The sequence below is a fragment of the Pelodiscus sinensis genome, chromosome 27 (assembly GCF_049634645.1).
Source record: "Pelodiscus sinensis isolate JC-2024 chromosome 27, ASM4963464v1, whole genome shotgun sequence".
In the NCBI taxonomy this organism is placed as follows: domain Eukaryota; kingdom Metazoa; phylum Chordata; order Testudines; family Trionychidae; genus Pelodiscus; species Pelodiscus sinensis.
This window is the reverse complement of record NC_134737.1, coordinates 5,018,489-5,036,957: the sequence shown is the minus strand read 5'-3', so window position 1 is coordinate 5,036,957 and position 18,469 is coordinate 5,018,489. Positions and strand designations below refer to the sequence as shown.

General features: G+C 45.6%; 1 protein-coding gene across 1 annotated transcript in view; it reads left to right on the top strand.

Annotated features, from left to right (window-relative positions):
* LOC102449348 (complement receptor type 1-like) overlaps positions 1-18,469 on the top strand; it is a 73,738-nt gene that overhangs the window by 21,575 nt on the left and 33,694 nt on the right. Inside the window, 10 exon segments of the mRNA XM_075909848.1 lie at positions 389-474; positions 2,241-2,337; positions 3,464-3,549; positions 4,919-5,015; positions 6,149-6,234; positions 7,085-7,270; positions 8,408-8,434; positions 9,055-9,148; positions 11,715-11,796; positions 14,884-15,136. Of these exon segments, the coding sequence (XP_075765963.1) occupies positions 389-474; positions 2,241-2,337; positions 3,464-3,549; positions 4,919-5,015; positions 6,149-6,234; positions 7,085-7,270; positions 8,408-8,434; positions 9,055-9,148; positions 11,715-11,796; positions 14,884-15,136 (1,094 nt within the window).

The window sequence follows — 18,469 nt, the reverse complement described above, 5'->3', positions numbered from 1 at the left end:
GCTGGCCACTGTTGGCAGACAGGCTACGGGGCTAGATGGAACTTCTGTCTGACCCAGCACTGCCGTTCTTATGAGTTAGTTTGAAAATATGATGGCAGAATGACAGTAGTCTGGCCTCTCCTTTGAAAGTCTAGGGCTGTGCTTCAGTGGCCTGAATAGTGAAGTCTCCAGGTGCAGCACCAGCTGGGAGGGCTATAAGAGTCTTGTGTCTGGGCTTGAAAAGAAAGAATCCCTTTGTGCGTCAAGTCTCATGTCACAGAAACTGGCCATAGCAGCTGCTGGTGCTGAACTCTAGATCCACTATGTCTGTGCATGTGGGCCTTCTTCCCAGGAAAACTCAGAGAGAGAGAAATAGGTAACGGCTCATAACCCCTCTGCCTACCTCCAGATACCGGCTGATTGGAAAGCCTGACAGACGATGTGAGATTTCTGGTACGGACGTTGCATGGAGCGGTGTTATGCCGTTTTGCGAGCGTAAGTAAATTACAAATATTTGTCCAGGTGTCTATGTAGGCAGTGCTCTCTTACTGCTTGCCTCGCAAATGTTGTTAAGCAGATAGGGAAGCATTATGATCACCACTTTAGAGAGGGAGAACTGAGATACAGATTAAATGAGATACAGGGTGATATACGGAGTTAGTCAGCATTGGCAAAGCCAAACAGTCAATCCAAATCTCCAAGTGTTAGGTGTTTACCTTAATGGCAAAGTATCACTAAGGGAGCATGGTTGAGGGAGGCATGCGAAGGGGCTTTGTCCCCAAGGAGAAGTGTGTTGTTGAGTCCAATTTCTGACAGCAAAAGATTTCAGTTTCTTTGGCAGCTGAATACATGAAAAAACCAGAGAGCTTGGTATGGCAGCAGTGTCCCACCAAAATGGTTATTGGCCATTGTGGATTTTGGAAAAAAGTAACAGATGTGCCTGCTAGGTACTTGTATTAATTAAAACTAGGAACCTAGAAACCTGTCTACTCAGTAGTAAAATATTACAATTAGCACTCATCTTAGTGAGTTTGGTAATTTACATAACACCAGTGTCAGAGCAGATCAGTGCTCCTGGGCCATCCCCCGTTAGCCTATTTTGTTCTTGTAGTTTAGTAGCTAGGGCAGTTAGTTTTCTTTAGCATATTAATTAATTTGAAGCTGCTACTTTACCAGTATCAGTTCTCAAATACACTCTTCCTGTGTCTCTCCAGGTATTCTGGGTCATCCCCATCTTGACATCCACAATACAAGAATCCTAAACCTATTCTTGTACAATAGTGATAGAAATGTAGCCGTGTTAGTCTGGTGTAGCTGAAACAAAATACAGGACTATGTAGAACTTTAAAGACTAACAAGATGGTTTATTAGATGATGAGCTTCGTGGGCCAGACCCTCTTCCTCAGATCAAATAGTGGAAGAAAATAGTCACAGCCATATATACCAAAGGATACAATTTAAAAAAAAATTTTTTTTTAATTGTATCCTTTGGTATGTATGGCTGTGACTATTTTCTTCTACTATTTGATCTGAGGAAGTGGGTCGTCTGGCCCACGAAAGCTCATCATCTAATAAACCATCTTGTTAGTCTTTAAAGTTCTACATAGTCCTGTATTTTGTTTCAGCTACACCAGACTAACACGGCTACATTTCTATCACTATTGTACATGTGAGTTAATAGTATTAGAGGTGATAATTGGGGAAGCTATCTTTGTAATGGGTAAGGTAGCTGGGGTCTTTGTTCAGCCCCCCTGCGGAGAGTCGAATTTTAGCATGAATGCCAGTTCAGAGGATTCCCTTTCAAGTGCAGATTTGAAAGTCTTCTGAAGTAGGATGCAGGTGATTAGGTCATTGAGACAGTGTCCTTTCTGGTTGAAATGGCAAGCAACTGTTTTTTCTTTGTGATCCTGTCTAATGTCTGTTTTGTGGGCATTGATTCTTTGGCGAAGTGTCTGAGACGTTTGTCCAATGTACATAGCATATCTATTCTTGTACATGTATTCTTTGGTGCTAAAATGGAAGCAGGTTTGCTGTCCAGCAGAAAACCTTATTAGCTGAGGCAACTGGGTCAGTCCAAAAGAAAGTACAAATCTCAAGTACCCACCATTTTCGTGCTTCTACTATTGTTTTTTCCAGGCAGTAGTCAGTTACCTGAAAATAGTACATTTCACCTCATGGTGAAGACCAGTGCTCGTAGATGGAAAATGCTTGGGACATTTGTTGCTTTGAAATGGAAAATCCTAATTCTAGCCTTGTTCTAGGGAAATCGTGCGGTCATCCAGGAGAGCTGAAGAACGGCAGTGTTATTGCAACAGATTTCCTGTTTGGCTCAGTGGTCCAGTTCATATGTGAAGAAGGGTAAGTTTCCACCTGCTTGAGTTGACTACTTGTGCTTAGTTTGTGCAACATAACTGGATACTCTCCTATTCCCCCATCTCCTGTAAGCAGGCTACTGTTTCATAATAAGGCAGCACTCCTGCTTCTTAGCTCAATTAATGTAATTTTGAGAAGTAGTAGTGTTGGGTGAACACAAACATTTCCTGTCGAGATAGGAGCCAAGTGAGCAGGGCAGCCCTTGGAATGTCTTGGCTTTTCAAGATGCTTGGAATGATTTTAAATGACTGCAGTTTCCTGAGTGCTATGCAGCGAAGGGACTTGATGGCCCGTCTATCCCCAAGGACACACCCAGTTGGGAGGGGCCTGTGAGTTAGTTTGAAGATAACGTGGCGGAAGGACAGTAGCCTGGCCTCTCCTTTGAAAGTCTAGGGCTGTGCTTCAGTGGCCTGAATAGCGAGGTCTCCAGGTGCTAGGAGGGTTATAAGAGTCTCATGTCTGGGCTGGAAAAGGAAGAATCCCTTTGCGTATCAAGTCCCATGTCACAAATAATGGCCATAGCAGCTGCTGGTACAGAACACTAGATCCATCATGTCTGTGGATGTGGGCCTCGTGTGATGCAGTGGTTTATATAGAGCACTTCCTTGGGCTAGGACTGATGTGACTGGTTATCTCAAGCTGGCCAACCCCAGCTGGGTGTGCCAGACCCACACCTACAACCCAATGCACTCCAACGTGAAAAGTGTAGAACCGGTGTGGAGCTGGCATAGTAACAACCCCCAGCAGCCTGCCCCAAAGTGCTGATGTTCCTAATTTGCCTGTGGCTTGTGATTCCTTGCCAGGGCATGACCCAGCTTGTGTGGTGAGGAAGACTTCAGGGCACAGAAAGGAAAGATAGAGGCCCTGGCCCAACCCAACCTCCCTTTAATTCACTGAACCTGCATAAGATTTCATGATTTAATTCTAGATGGGTCTGGAGAGTTGTGAGTTGGCGAAGGAGCCTTTTCTCCTATGATGATCACTCAACAGTCAGAGGTGTTTGTCCCACCTTCTGTGACTGGGGAAAATAGCTTCCCAAATAATTGCTCCCCAGGAAAACTCAGAGAGAGAGAAATAGATAACTGCTAATAACCACCCTGCTTACCCCCAGGTACCGGCTGATTGGCGAGCCTGACAGACGATGTGAGATTTCTGGAACGGACGTTGCATGGAGCGGTGATGTGCCCTTTTGTGAGCGTAAGTAAATTACAAATATCTGTCCAGGTGTGTATGTAGGCAGTTTTCTCTTACTGCTTTCCTCACAAATGTTAATAAACAGATAGGGAAGCATTATGATCACCACCTTAGAGAGGGAGAATTGAGGCATAGATTAAATGACTTCTCCAGAGTGATATACGTCCTTAATCAGTATTAGTCAAGCCAAACATTTAATCCAAATCTCCAAGTCTTAGGTGTTTACCTTAATGGCAAAGCGTCATTAAGGGAGCATGGTTGAGGGAGGCATGCGAAGGGGCTTTGTCCCCAAGGAGAAGTGTATTGTTGTGTCCTATTTCTGACAGCAAAAGATTTCAGTTTCTTTGGCAGCTGAATACATGAAAAAACCAGAGAGCTTGGTATGGCAACAGTGTCCCACCAAAATGGTTATTGGCCATTGTGGATTTTGGAAAAAAGTAACAGGTGTGCCTGCTAGGTATTTGTATTAATTAAAAACTAGGAACCTAGAAACCAGTCTACTCAGTAGTAAAATATTACAATTAGCACTCATCTTAGTGAGTTTGGTAATTTGCATAACACAACACCAGTGTCAGAGCATATCAGTGCTCCTGGGCCATCCCCTGTTAGCCTATTTTGTTCTTGTAGTTTAGTAGCTAGGGCAGCTAGTTTTCTTTAGCACATCAAGTAACCTGAAGCTGCTGCTTTACCAGTATCGGTTCTCAAATACATTCTTCCTGTGTCTCTCCAGGTATTCCGTGTCGTCCCCATCCTGACATTCCCAATACAGGAATCTTAAACCTATGCTTGTACATGTATTCTTTGGTGCTAAAATGGAAGCAGGTTTGCTATCCAGCAGAAAACCTTATTAGCTGAGGCAGCTGGGTCAGTCCGAAAGGAAGTACAAACCTTAATACCTGACATTTTCGTGCTTCCACTACTGTTTTTTCCAGGCAATAGTCAGTTACCTGAAAATAGTATATTTCACCTCATGGTGAAGACCAGTGCACCGGTCTACAGGGACTTTTCTTGTTCCTTCCCACTATTTGGGAGCAGAGGATCTCATTTCTTTGGTCTTTGGGTCCTCAGTCACATCAGACCAGTCATTTCTAAGCACTGTGGAACTGGTTTGTGCTCTGCAGTTTTTCTCCATTTCCCTCACTAGTCCCTTTTCAGGGACCATTTTCATGAAGTAATTCCATCGAGTGCTCGAATAGCTGATTAATCAAAATTTAACATCCCTAGAGTTAATCTATCCTTTTTTTTTTTTTTTTTTTTTTTTTGGTGCACAAGAAAGAACTCACTCTGCTCATAGATGGAAAATCTTAGAGGAAACACTGCTTGGGATAATTGTTGCTTTGAAATGGAAAATCCTAATTCTATCTTTTTCTAGGGAAATCGTGCGGTCATCTAGGAGAGCTGAAGAACGGCAGTGTTACTGCAACAGATTTCCTGTTTGGCTCAGTGGTGCACTTTATATGTGAAGAAGGGTAAGTTTCCACCTGCTTGAGTTGACTACTTGTGCTTAGTTTGTGCAACATAACTGGATATTCTCATATTCCCCCATCTCCTGTAAGCAGGCTACTGTTTCATAATAAGGCAGCACTCCTGCTTCTTAGCTCAATTAATGTAATTTTGAGAAGTAGTAGTGTTGGGTGAACACAAACATTTCCTGTCGAGATAGGAGCCAAGTGAGCAGGGCAGCCTTTGGAATGTCTTGGCTTTTCAATCTGCTTGGAATGATTTTAAATGACTGCAGTTTCTTGAGTGCTATGCAGAGAAGGGACTTGATGGCCCGTCTATCCCCAAGGACTCGCCCAGCTGGGAGGGGCCTGTGAGTTAGTTTGAAGATAACGTGGCGGAAGGACAGTAGCCTGGCCTCTCCTTTGAAAGTCTAGGGCTGTGCTTCAGTGGCCTGAATAGCGAGGTCTCCAGGTGCAGCACTGGCTGGGAGGGCTATAAGAGTTTCGTGTCTGGGTTGAAAAAGGAAGAATCCCTTTGCGTGTCAAATCTCATGTCACAGAAACTGGCCATAGCAGCTGCTGGTGCTGAACTCTAGATCCATCATGTCTGTGGATGTGGGCCTCGTGTGATGCAGTGGTTTATATATAGCACTTTCTTGGGTTAGGACTGACGTGACTGGTTATCTCAAGCTGGCCAACCCCAGCTGGGTGTGCCAGGCCCATACCCACAACCCAAAGCACTCCAATGTGAAAAGTGTAGAACCGGTGTGGAGCTGGCATAGTAACAACCCCCAGCAGCCTGCCCCAAAGTGCTGATGTTCCTAGCTTGCCTGTGGCTTGTGATTCCTTGCCAGGGCATGACCCAGCTTGTGTGGTGAGGAAGACTTCAGGGCACAGAAAGGAAATATTGATGCCCTAGCTCAAGCCACCCTTCCCTTAATTCATTGAACCTGCATAAAATTTCATGGTTTAATTCTAGATGGGTCTGGGGAGTTGAGTTGGCGAAGGAGCCTTTTCTCCTATGATGATCACTCAACAGTCAGAGGTGTTTGTCCTACCTTCTGTGACTGGGGAAAATAGCTTCCCAAATAATTGCTTCCCAGGAAAACTCATAGAGAGAGAAATAGGTAAGGTCTGATAACCCCTCTGCCTACCTCCAGGAATCGGCTGATTGGGCAGCCTGACAGACGATGTGAGATTTCTGGAACGGACGTTGCATGGAACGGTGATATGCCCTTTTGCAAGTGTAAGTAAATTACAAATATCTGTCCAGGTGTGTATGTAGGCAGTTTCCTCTTACTGCTTGCCTCAGAAATGTTAATAAACAAATAGGGAAGCATTATGATCACCACCTTAGAGAGGGAGAACTGAGATACAGATTAAATGGCCACCCTTATCCAGGGTGATATACGGAGTTAGTCAGTATTGGTAAAGCCAAACAGTCAATCCAAATCTCTGAGTGTTAGGTGTTTACCTTAATGGCAAAGCATCGTTAAGAGAGCATGGTTGAGAGAGGCATGCGAAGGGGCTTTGTCCCCAAGGAGAAGTGTGTTGTATCTGCTAGGTATTTATATTAATTAAAAACTGAACCTAGAAACCAGTCTACTCAGTAGTAAAATATTACAATTAGCACTCATCTTAGTGAGTTTGCTAATTTACATAACACCAGTGTCAGAGCAAATCAGATGCTCCTGGGCAATCCCGTGTTAGGCTATTTTGTTCTTGTGGTTTCGTAGCTAGGGCAGCTAGTTTTCTTTAGCACATCGAGTAACTTGAAGCTGCTTCTTTACCAGTATTGGTTCTCAAATACACTCTTCCTGTGTCTCTTGGAAAGTACACTGGGGTTGACTTCTCTTATGGGTCAGCTGTACCTTATACATTCGACCGTGGTTACCAGGTCATTGGAGAGGCCTCTATTAATTGCACAACCAAGGACAGAGTAAACAGCATGTGGAATACACGTCCTCCCCAGTGTGAAGGTGGAGCTTCTGTATGTGCAAAATGGTAGTGCTCTAGTTTTCTTTAGCAGATCAAGTAACTGTCGCTGTTGCTTTACCAGTATTGAGTCTTAAATGCCTTCTTTTGTGTCTTCCCAGATATTGCGTGTCATCCTCCTCCAGACATCTCGCACGGAAATTACATTGGAGTTGACTTCTCCTATGGATCAACTGTAACTTACTCATGTAACAGTGGGTACAAGCTCACTGGAGAGGCCTCTGTGTATTGCACAACCGAGGATGAAGTAAACGGAATGTGGAGTGCACGTCCTCCTCAGTGTGAAGGTGGGGCTTCAGTATGTGCAAAATTAGTATGAGTTTCTTTTTTTGGCATTAGAAGGGACAACTGAAACTGAGAAAAATCTTCCTTAAAAAGAAAAATACTGAATCTTCCAAGAACTTTGTAAGCAGAACTGCCATAGGATTAAGTAGGAATTCCTTCAGTGGGAATGCAAAGTCTGCCCTCTGAGGATATGTCTAAACTGCAAGGTTATTTTGGAATAACTGCTGGAATACCTATTTTAAAATAGTATGTCCATACTACATGGAAGCTTCGAAATCAATCTGAGGCAGATGCACTACCTTCATTTTAGAGTCCCAGGTAACACTTGGGAGTATTTACTCTGAATGGCCCTGGGGAGGAGCTAATTTGAAGTAGCAGCAGCAGTGAGTCCATACTACTGCTATTTCAAAATAAGCGTTAATCCTCATGAAATGCGGGGCTATTATTTCAAAATAAGAAGCCTGTTATTTTGAAATAATTTTGAAGTAATGGGCTTGCTGTTTGGACGCACTGATGGTTATTTCAGAGTAACGTTTTGTCTTAGATAACAACAAAGGAAGAGCAGACAAGGTAGCTATTTCCTGTTCACTTTTCAGTACTGTATTCCATTGGTTCTTCTGGCCCCCTGCCAACACATTTGCTAGCTACCTGAGTTTAACACCTTCAGAATTTCGCCACAAAGTCATTGGCAAACGTAGCCACTTCCATAGTTTTTGTGCAAAAAAGGGACTATTTGTGTTTTAAATGGCAAGCGTAGACCTGTCCTGAGCAACAACTTTGTATCACACACAAGGTGACAACACTCCCACGTCACAATTGATACGTGGTTGATTTAGCAGGTGAACTGAATAGTGTCTTTCTGGCTCACCCATTAGAACAGTATTGAGCTTTCTTCTCTCCTGGAAGAAGCTGTTGTATTCTTTAAAATTAGGCAGGGCCGTTCTATATACCTGGATATATTTGGAGAATTTTAATACATTTTTCTTTTCCAGTTAGCACCAGGACAATCTGTAACTTGCCAGAGAAACAGAAAGTGTTTGGATAAATATTTTTGAAGAAATCATATGGCTGCAATTCCTCTTTCATATTATAGTAGTTAATTGTTTTGTTTTGTTTTTTCCCCCTCTTCCAAATTCTAGGTTCCAACATAAGCACAGGAGTCCTGGGTAAGTAGTATACTAAAAAGACTTGGGGTCAGATTAACCACTGAGGTAGATAAAAATAACTCAATTGACCTCAGTAGAGCTCTGCTGATTTACTCTAGTTGAACATTTTCCTTGAACCTAGCTATTGCCTCTTGGGGAGGTAAATTACTTATGCCAGTGGGATAGGTAGTGTCTACATGGAAGCAGTAGAAGTGAACAGTAGTTTGGATTTTGGATTTTTCATATACTAGAATAAAGTCCTATCATTTTATGCAGTATGAAGTTTTCTAGGTTTTAGATAATTGGTTGTGAATACCCACTTGTGTATGATGTAATCATTTTTTGCTTCTGCTGACATGAACCCACATATTGTATGGCACTGATGATGGTCTTACTCACAGTGAACTTTTTGAATGCCCTAATGCTAAACTTTTGCCTAAAGATCAAAGCCTGAGGAGGGTACAGTACAACATGTTAACTGTGTAACCACAAGCAATGACTCAGGATTCAGAAACCCTTCTGGTACAGATAGAATCACTTCTGATCAGATTCATCCTGAACTTTTTAGAGATTTTTAATTTGCAAAGGTCACAAATGCTAGTTCTGTGTGGAAGACTAATGCCATTCTCTGCTTGTCTCAGCGATCATAGGGGTGTCGTCGCTTGTCGTCGCCGCCGTCGTCGCCGCCGCCGCCGTCATCGTCGTCAAGAAAACTAGGTATAAGCAGAATATGGGGTGAGGGATTTTTCTAAATTGCCATTCATTGCAATGTGTATGGACTGTTGTTTGGTTTCCATTTAATGCTAGTAAATCATTTCATAAAATGAATCATGATCTCCATATGCAAGAGTGGGGCTAAAGAAATAGACCATCACTAGTATAATCTTGTGAGTTTGCAGCTGGAGAAATCTTAGTGCCTTTCACATGCCAATTTTTGTTAGATCGTTAAAAAGAAAACATTCTCTCCCCACTAGCCTCTTTGTCCTGGATGAAGCACAATAAAGTAAAAATAACGAGAAGTCCTGTGGCACCTTATAGACTAACAGATGTATAGAAGCATAAGCTTTCATGGGCAAAGACCCACTTTCTCAGATGCATCTGGTGAATTAGATCTTTGCCCACAAAAGCTTATGCTCCTATAAATCTGTTAGTCTATAAGGTACCACAGGACTTCTCGTTGTTTTTGTAGATTCAGACTAACACAACTACCCCTCTGATACACAATAATGTAGTTTCACAAAAATAAACAAATCCAAAGCATTCTTTTCTGTTGGCATGTTACAGAAAAGTAAGGCTCATGATGGATTTATCCTATTTTAGATCTGAAAAGATTTTTTTTTTTATCTGTTATATATTAGGATTTGAAAAGAGAAGGAGACAGGATAATTTCTTTTCTTTTTTTTTCCCTACTGCTTTTTTTGCATTTGGCATGTTAGTGATATAAATAACATGTGGTTCTCTCAGGTTTTGTTGGAGGACTTTCTGGGATTAGTAAGGGAAGTGTCTTTGTGTATTTTGAGCCCTCAATTTTTAATTGCAGAGGGAAGTGGTGTTTTAAAAATTACACCAAAAAATCATCTCTCTTCTCTAATCTGTTAGACAATGGTCTTATATAGATGTAAACAATGTTTGAACTGTCTAATCCAAAATCCTTTCTACTTTCTCAGCTGCTGGAGGGATGTTGTATCTCTTGCAATGTCCTACTGTAACTTTATTAATTCTCTAGTTGCCGATGAACTAAATTTCTAATACCATTGAGGCTGGTCTTGTATGTAACACATCAGTACTGAAGTGGCATAAGCCCCCTTTTTTCTTGTTTTGCCTGTCACCTTTAAATGATGGTTTTCTTCCCCACCCAAACCATTCTCTTCCGTCCGAAGGATTTGAGACCTCTTTAGATCTGGTAAATTAATCTGTGTTGGTGTCCTCTGATGTTATGAGTGAGACCTCGGATGCCTTCAAATAATCTTTCCAAACTTAGCAGCCATAAAACTCTGATGTTAAGTTTGAGCCTAAATATAAATTTCCTTGCAGTCTCCTTTTTAAGTCTGCTGAGCAAAATATGGCCTGTGAACCTAATTCAGACCGCCCAGCATTTCTGTCTGGCTTGCTCAGCTGATTAGCAGGGCATACAGGCAGCATGTGTTCAGCTTCCTCTCTCTACATCTTTCTTTGGCCTTCCACCAAGCTGCTCCCAGAACTCTCCTACTAGCTGTGCAGATGGGGGCAGGAGAGGAAAGGAAGAGGGGAATGTTGAAATTAGGGTGTCCCCTGCCTCTTTACCCCATCTTTGGCAGAGCAGGGGATGGCGAGAGGGACACCACAAAGGGCGACTCCAGTCTGAAGTAGGGATATAAAATTTTGATTAATTGGCTAATTGAATAGTTGATGCAATTTGCACCAGGACTGTAGCTACACTTCAAAGGCAAAAGTACTGTGGGAGCATGGGGCCAGCGGGGGAGTCCCCAGCTGACCCCAGACTCTATGCGGCACTGCTGCTTTCAAATGCCATGTGCAGCCTGGGGACTCACAGCTGTCCCCAGGCTGCACTTGCTGTTTCAAAGCAGCAGTGTCATATGGAGCCTAAGGTCTGGCCCCAAGATCCACACGGTGCTACTGCTTTGAAGCACCCTATTTTCTTCTTCCCCCTGGCTGCTGCTTTCTGAGAGAGGCAGCAAGGAGGGGAAACAATTACTCAACCAGTATGTTGACTTATATGATAATCATTTGCTTATCGGATAGTCAACTATCGTTCACATCCCTAGTCTGAAGTATGGTAAGTGACTGAGATGAGTACCTGTCTTAAGAGGTAAGTCTACTGTTTCTTAAATTTTTCCAACAGCCTGCTCTCTCTCTCATATACAAACACATTCTTTTCCCTTCCCATATGCCCTGTCTGCAGAGCTGGGGAGGGGTACACAACAGAGCAGGACAGCTTTCCCGCTCTGAAAGTAACAGTACATGGTGTCTCTCAGAAACTTAACTAGCAGCAGTCAGCACACCCATGGTCACACGCCCACACCACCTCATCTGTGCCACAGACTTTCTCCCAGTCTCTGTGCCACAAAGTCTGTCTGTCAGACACAAATCAGTCTCTCGCTCTTTCTGTCTCTAACCCTCAGACCGGCACTTTCCACTGGAGACTCTGTCCCTTAAGGATATGGGCCCAGAGCAGGCCTAGACCACTTATCAAAATTTGGGAAGTGGCCCCCCTGAGAGAATTATTGTCCATCCATTTTTAACAGAAACTAAAATTGTTTTCCTTTTAAAGTAACATTTATTTTTCCTTTCCACCATTCAGCTTTTGCCGTTCTCAAGAAAACAAGTACCAAATGCCTTTGGACAATGTAATGGAAGAGAAAACTTGATTTGCACCCCTGCAGGTAAGGGTTTTGCACCCCAGAAGGGTTAGATGACTTCAACAAAAAATGTCAAAATTGTGGTGATCTCACTTAAATGCAGTGATACTCAAATTGAGCCTTGAGAGCTACAATTGGCTCTTTGGTTCCTAACTTTTCTGTGTTCAATCAAGATAGTTTTACTATGATAGTGCAACTTGATAGCTGGTTAAGTTACAAAATTGTTTGCTGTGAGAAGAATTAATTCTCGACAACTGTGACTCCTTTGAATAATGTTGATGGCTTATTTGTCTCCTGAACAACAAAGGTGCACAGTGTATTGAGTGGAAAGTAACTGCTCCTCACCCGTTGTTCTGCCTTGTTGGTTGCTTGAATAAAAAACAGTGTCTGTTGTATCCCCCAAACACTTCTGGTTTGGCTAAGCCAAAGATAGGGAGCCTTTTTTGGGTTCGAGGCTGCTGACCCACAGAAAAATCAGTTGGAGGGGCTGCACATATGTGAGGGGGAAAAAAAAGAAAACCAAACCCCCACTCTCCCCACACTGATGTGGCCCCTTACTGAGGAGAAAAAAGCTGCTCCCTATATCACAGTTGCCTTGCACAGCAGAGCCTAGGAGGGCCCTGGCTAGTATATTTTATGTGCTCCAGTCCTGTGATGGGGTGGCAGAGAGGCTGGAATACCAGCATGGGCTCCCCAAAGCCTCGGGAACCGCATCTAGGCAAGCCTGAGGTTCCCTACCCCTGGGCTAAGCTTTTGTTTGTAGCAAATGACCAGATCGCATTTGCAGTGTCATACCACTCTTTTGAAGCTGGAAAAACAAAACCAGTTCTGGTGAATTACATGTATGTGTTTCCTTCTAGTAGAAAAGAAGGAAATCGTGGATCAGATGTTACCTACTTTTGAAATGATGTTTTGTTTGTATGGTTCAGGGGAAACCTGCTCTCTGTCCAATGCTTCTAACCAGCAGGTTCTTACACTAACTAGAATAAGGCCTGAACAATTCACCTCTGCACTTAAAGGTGTTGCAGTGACTCCTCTGCTTATAGATCACTCTATATTTAGTCCTGTGGCTGTAACTGTCAGTACTGCAAACCAACTTTTCGTGGTGTTGCTTTGCTTTGAGTTGTTGTGCCATTATGTAATCTGCCTTCATATGTCAAGCTACTGCTTCATGTATGTGCATTTTTAAACACACAATACACAGTCCCTGATATGAACAAGTTCACAATGTGCTATTTATTGTGACTTGCAAACAGATTTTTTTAAAGGAGACTGGATAATCTTTCCCTATGAAATGTAAAAATGTTCAAATGACAGTAATAAAAATGCAATAAAATATTTCTAAAGAAGAGCAGGAAAATAGAAAAACCTAATTTTAATATTGGTGTATCCTTTTATGCAGGCAGAAAACCGCTTTTCCTCATTGTCGTGCATTTTGTTTGTTTTCTGTGGTGAACATGGAAGCATTTTCTTCACCTTCTACGTGGACGTGGATATTTTATATTCTCGCAATGAAGTTTGAGGGGAAAATGCAAAGTTACAATGTGTGGTCAAAACTGTTTCTGTAGCTGCTTTTCTTAGATCCTTATAGTGGGAAAGGTCAACTTTACACAGCACCAGATTGTAGCATTTAGACTGTCCTCCTTTCTGACCTCTTGCTGTTGTCCATGAAAATGCCTTGCTTGCAGATTTCTAAGATGAAGACAAGTGGCAGCATCAAGGATTATGCTTTGGCCTTCTTTCACTTTCATGGAACTTCTTGACCCTGAGCAAGTTGACTGAGCTGTCTGTCATCTAGAAGAGCATGCCTTGATTAGAAACTTCAAGAACAAGACCCTGAACTTCCTCCTGAGCTTGCTTCATTGACTGACTCAGCTATTTTCTTGAAAACTTTGTGGAGGTTGTGTGTTTGAAAAAATTAAAGAACCTTTAATTTTGAAGAGTTGCTGGATTATAAAAGGGCTTCATGAATGCCATTCCCATCACTTGCTCTTCAAAGACATGGCACTGGATATCCCTTGCACTACTGTAAAGAGACAATCAGGTTTTTTATAATGTTTTATGTTTATAGGAGTTAAAATTACAGCCTTAGAATGAAATTTTGTCTTCAATATTTTTTCTTCTTGGATTGCTTATTTAAAAATAAATACGACTTTAGAGGCCAGAAGCTACAGGTTAACTTGTTAAATCAAAAGCTTTATTTAAAATTGTCTGAAATTTATAATATATTATCTGGGAAAAATAAATGTGTTCAGAAAAGAGGAATTGTAAATTTATGGTAACACATTTTTTAAGTCAATCTTGGTACCTTTGTGATGCAGAAGCTGATGATGCCTCCGTATTTAGAATAGTAATAGAAATGTAGCCGTGTTAGTCTGGGGTAGCTGAAGCAAAATGCAGGACAATGTAGCACTTTAGTCTTTAAAGTGCTATATTGTCTTGCATTTTGCTTCCGTAGTTAGAGACTTTGCCCTTTTTTGTGCAGAGGATCCTATGTTGAAATTCTAATGTTCACGACAGTTAAAAGAACATGCATACAAGAGTTCTTGCGTTAAAGTATTTGTGCAAGAGTGTCTACTCTGGCATATGCTTTTGCGCAAGAGCATCCGTGCCAGTGTACATGCTCTTTTGCGTAAGAGAGCTCTGATGGCCATGTTAGCCATTGGGCTTTCTTGCGCAAGAAATTAACGTTGCCTGTCTGCACTGGCCTGTTGTGCAAGAAGACTTCTGCACGAGGGCTTATTCCTGAGCGAGAGCATCATCGTTCTTGCACAAGGAGCCCTGATTTCACACACCAGAAGGTCCGTGTTCTTGCACAAGAACTCCCGGCCAGTGTAGACAGGCCCCATGGTTTTGTGCCATGGCGCCAATGTAGACACAGCCGCAGTGTTGTGCTGCGAGGGGGCAGGGCGCCTCTGAGGGGCGGGAGAAGAGACTCAGGAAAGTCTCCTCCGCGCGCAGGGCTCAGTGCAGCCCCGGCCCCTCCTCCTGCCCCGGGGCCCCGTGCTGCGAGCGCCCGGCAGCCCCGCGGCGTTTTCAAAGCGGCTGCCGTTAGCGGAGGGCGCGCCCTAGCGGCTAGTGACTGCAGCGCGCGGGGCGTGAACGGTCGCTGCAACGGCCACGTGGGTCGCTTTGCCGCTCGCGTCGGAGCCTGGCTCCGCCCTCCGCATGCGTCAGCGGCGTGCAACGCGCCCCCGCAGCCAACCAGCGGCAGGGGTCCGCGCAGGCGCAGAGGGCGGCGGGGTGTGGGCGAGACTGGAGAGGCGCTGGGAGCCGCGCTGCGCCATGGGGCTCGTTCGGCCGCGCTGGGAGGCGCGTCTCTGGGCGCTGCTGGCGCTCGCGGTGCTTCCCAGCGGAGCGCGGGGTGAGTGTCGCGGGCGGGGGGGGGGCGGTTGGGGCGTCCGCCGCCGCACCCCTGTTTTTCCGGGGTCCTTTCCCTTTCCGGTCCGTAGCCCCGCCCCTTCCCGGTTCTGGCCCCGCCCTCGCCCACCTGCCCCTGGTCCTCGTCCCCTTGTGGCCCCGTTCGCGGCTCCTTCCCAGCAGCCCCCCACACGCAACGGGGCGCCCCGGCCAGGGAGCCGCGCGCGGAGGCTAAACCCGCCCCTCCCCCCCGTGGGGCTGACCCCCGGGTGCGGCCGGGCCCCTCCCTAGCGGCGGGGGGAGGAAGAGCCGCTTCCCGCGGAAGGGCAGGGCGCTGCCCGCAGCCAGTAGAGCCGGCTTGAGCAACCTTTCCGGGGGGGTCCCCTACGCCGGGGGGGGGGTCTGGAGCCAGGCAAAGCGGGGGCCGCGGGCTGAGGGTCCCCCCCCCCCCCCAGTAGAACAAAGCGGGGCAGAGCCACTCGGCCGGGCTGAGACATTCCCGGTGTGTGGCCCCAAGCTGAGTCTGCAGCTCCCCGCCCTGCGCCCCGCACGCGGCGCCACGCCCATGGGTGGGTGACTGGTGGCAGCTCCAGAGGGGCGCAGGGTGCTGTGACGTGTAACAAACACGCAGAATGGGTGTAGTTTCCTGTCCCAGGTGGCATTGAGATCACTCACAGAGAGGGGAAGAATGAGTCTGAGCTACAGCCTTAGCTGAGAATTAGCTGGCTTTTGGCTCATGCCGTAGAACAGTGGTCCCCAACCTTTAGAGGCGCCCGGGGGGTGGGGCCACTCAGGCGCCGGGTGTCCCAGGGGGTGGGGCCGCGCGTCCTCGAGCACACCAGGGGCGGGGATGCCCTTGCACCGGGCGCCGGCATGTGCCCCAGGATCGGGGCTGCCCGATCACCTTGTGCCATACGCCGGGGCCAGCGCTGCCGCCCGAGCCACGCGCCTGGGGCCGGCGCCGCGTGCTCGCATGTGCCCCGGGGCTGGGGCCACCCGAACACCGCACACCAGGCGCTGGTGCGTGTCACGCGCCTGGGGCTGGCGCCTCCAGTGCGCCGGGGGCGGGGCCGGCTCAGGTTGTCGGTGGGCGCACACAAATGCCCCGGCGGTCGCCATGGTGCCCGCGGGCACCACGTTGAGGACCACTGCCGTAGAAGCTCATGTACCAAGGGCGAGTCTACACAGCACGGCTAAAGCCAAAATAAGCTACATAGCTTTAGCTATGTCAATTGCATAGCTTAAATCAAATAGCAAATTTTAGCTTTTGGTGCTGTCTACACAGCAGGAAGGCCGAGGAAGCACACTCTTCCTCCAACTTCCCTTACTCCTCATAAAATGAGAGTTACAAGAGTTAGAATAAAAAGTGTCCGAGCTCAGAATATTGACATGTCGAAATAACTGCTTGTAGTGTAGATGCAGACTATGTTATTTTTGAATAATGCCTGTTGTTCTGAAATAACACTTATGTGTAGATGTTGTACTTAAAAGAAGTACTCGGGATCTTGTTCAGGGGGATAAGGCAACATGCCAAATTTATTGATCACACATAGAATAATCAACACTTATCATATGCATATGATATATATATATATATAAAGTCACTCATGCACACACACACAAGCATACTCTGTCTTGCTGTTGTGTTGTTACCGAGTTGCTCCCCTTAACTTCACTGGCCAGGTGAGCTAGATGGGGGAGGGGTGCAGCCAGGCTTCTGCCAATCCAGATCAATGCTCCGATGGTGACAAGACGAAACCCGGGGTCCTCTGCAAGACACCTCACTTTTATAGCATCCCTCTCATATGCAGATATATCCCAGATTCAAACTCTGGGTCTGTATCCGTTGGTCCCTTTGTGCTGCAGAGAGGGTGTTTTCCAAAGAAGGTGCCTGCTTCTAATCCCCAAGGCCTTCAATATGTCTGCTCTTCTTTCTTCAGCCCACTTGACACCTTGGGTCTGGCTTCTACCCCCTCTTCAACTGGTGTAGCTGTTTGGAGGTGCTTGGCTCCCAAGTCTTACTCATTCACACCTCATTCATTCAACAGGGCAATTGATTACAGAGTGGGGGGAAAGAGAGTAGGGGGAAGATCTTATTCTACTCCTAGCAAAAGACATTTTTACCATTTTAACTATATATATTCAGTTTTCTACAAGTTTTCTATATAGGGTTCTAATACAAAGTTACAAGGTTATATGGATTTAGGTTCTAATACAAAGTTACCAGGTTATATGGATTTAGGTTCTAATACAAAGTTACCAGGTTATATGGATTAATACAAAGTTACAAGGTTATATGGAGAGGCACAATGTCAAGTCATATGAAGCAATATATATAATACATAGATTTATCTATATAGACGTACAGGCAGTCCCCGAGTTACGCGGATCCGACTTATGTCGGATCCGCAGTTACGAACGGGCCCTCTCCCTGGTCTCCAGCAGACCAGGGAGAGGAAGCAAAGCGGCGGAACGCACAGGCTCTGCTTTGCTCCCCGTCCCCCTGGTCTGCAGACCAGGGGGACGGGGAGCAAAGCAGAGCAAAGCCGCGGAGCCCGAGGGCAGCAGGACAGCCATGGCGCGTCTGGGCTGTCCCGCTGCTCCCGTGCTCCCCGGCTTTGCTCTGGATGCCTGTGGTACAGCAGCTGGGGCGCTGCCGGTTGGTCCCGTAGCGCCGCTCTGGGCGCTACTGGACCAACCCGGCAGCACCCCAGCTGCTCTGCCCCAGGCGTCCCCAAGTCAGCGGCTGCTGAAACTGACCAGTGGCTGACTACAGGAAGCCCCTGCCCTGGGCTTCCTGGAATCAGCCGCTGATCAGTTTCAGCAGCAGCTGACTTGGGGACGCCTGGGGTTCTTAAGTTGAATCTGTATGTAAGTCAGAACTGGCTTCCAGATTCAGCCGCTGTTGAAACTGATCAGTTTCAGCAGCGGCTGAATCTGGACGCCAGTTCCGACTTACATACAGATTCAACTTAAGAACAAACCTACAGTCCCTATCTTGTACATAACCCGGGGACTGCCTTACCCTAAGCTCCAGAGATTCCAGGTTCACGTTCTCCTTTTGGTGTTAAACCCTCACATGCTCCCTTTCTTATCCCCTCCTTACCCTACAAGGACCAGTTGCTTCTGTGTCCATGCGTCATATAAGAAATACCAGCAGATGTATCTGGTGTTGCTCAGGTCTTTAGCTGAAGGAATTTTGTTGTCTTTTTGGAATATAAATGAAAAATATACATGCTTTATTTCAGTGGTTGTATTTTTTCAAAATGAAGGCTAGAGTAAGGGTTATGGGGAAGGAGAAGCTTAGGACAAAGGGTTAGAGTTGGGAGGGGACTCA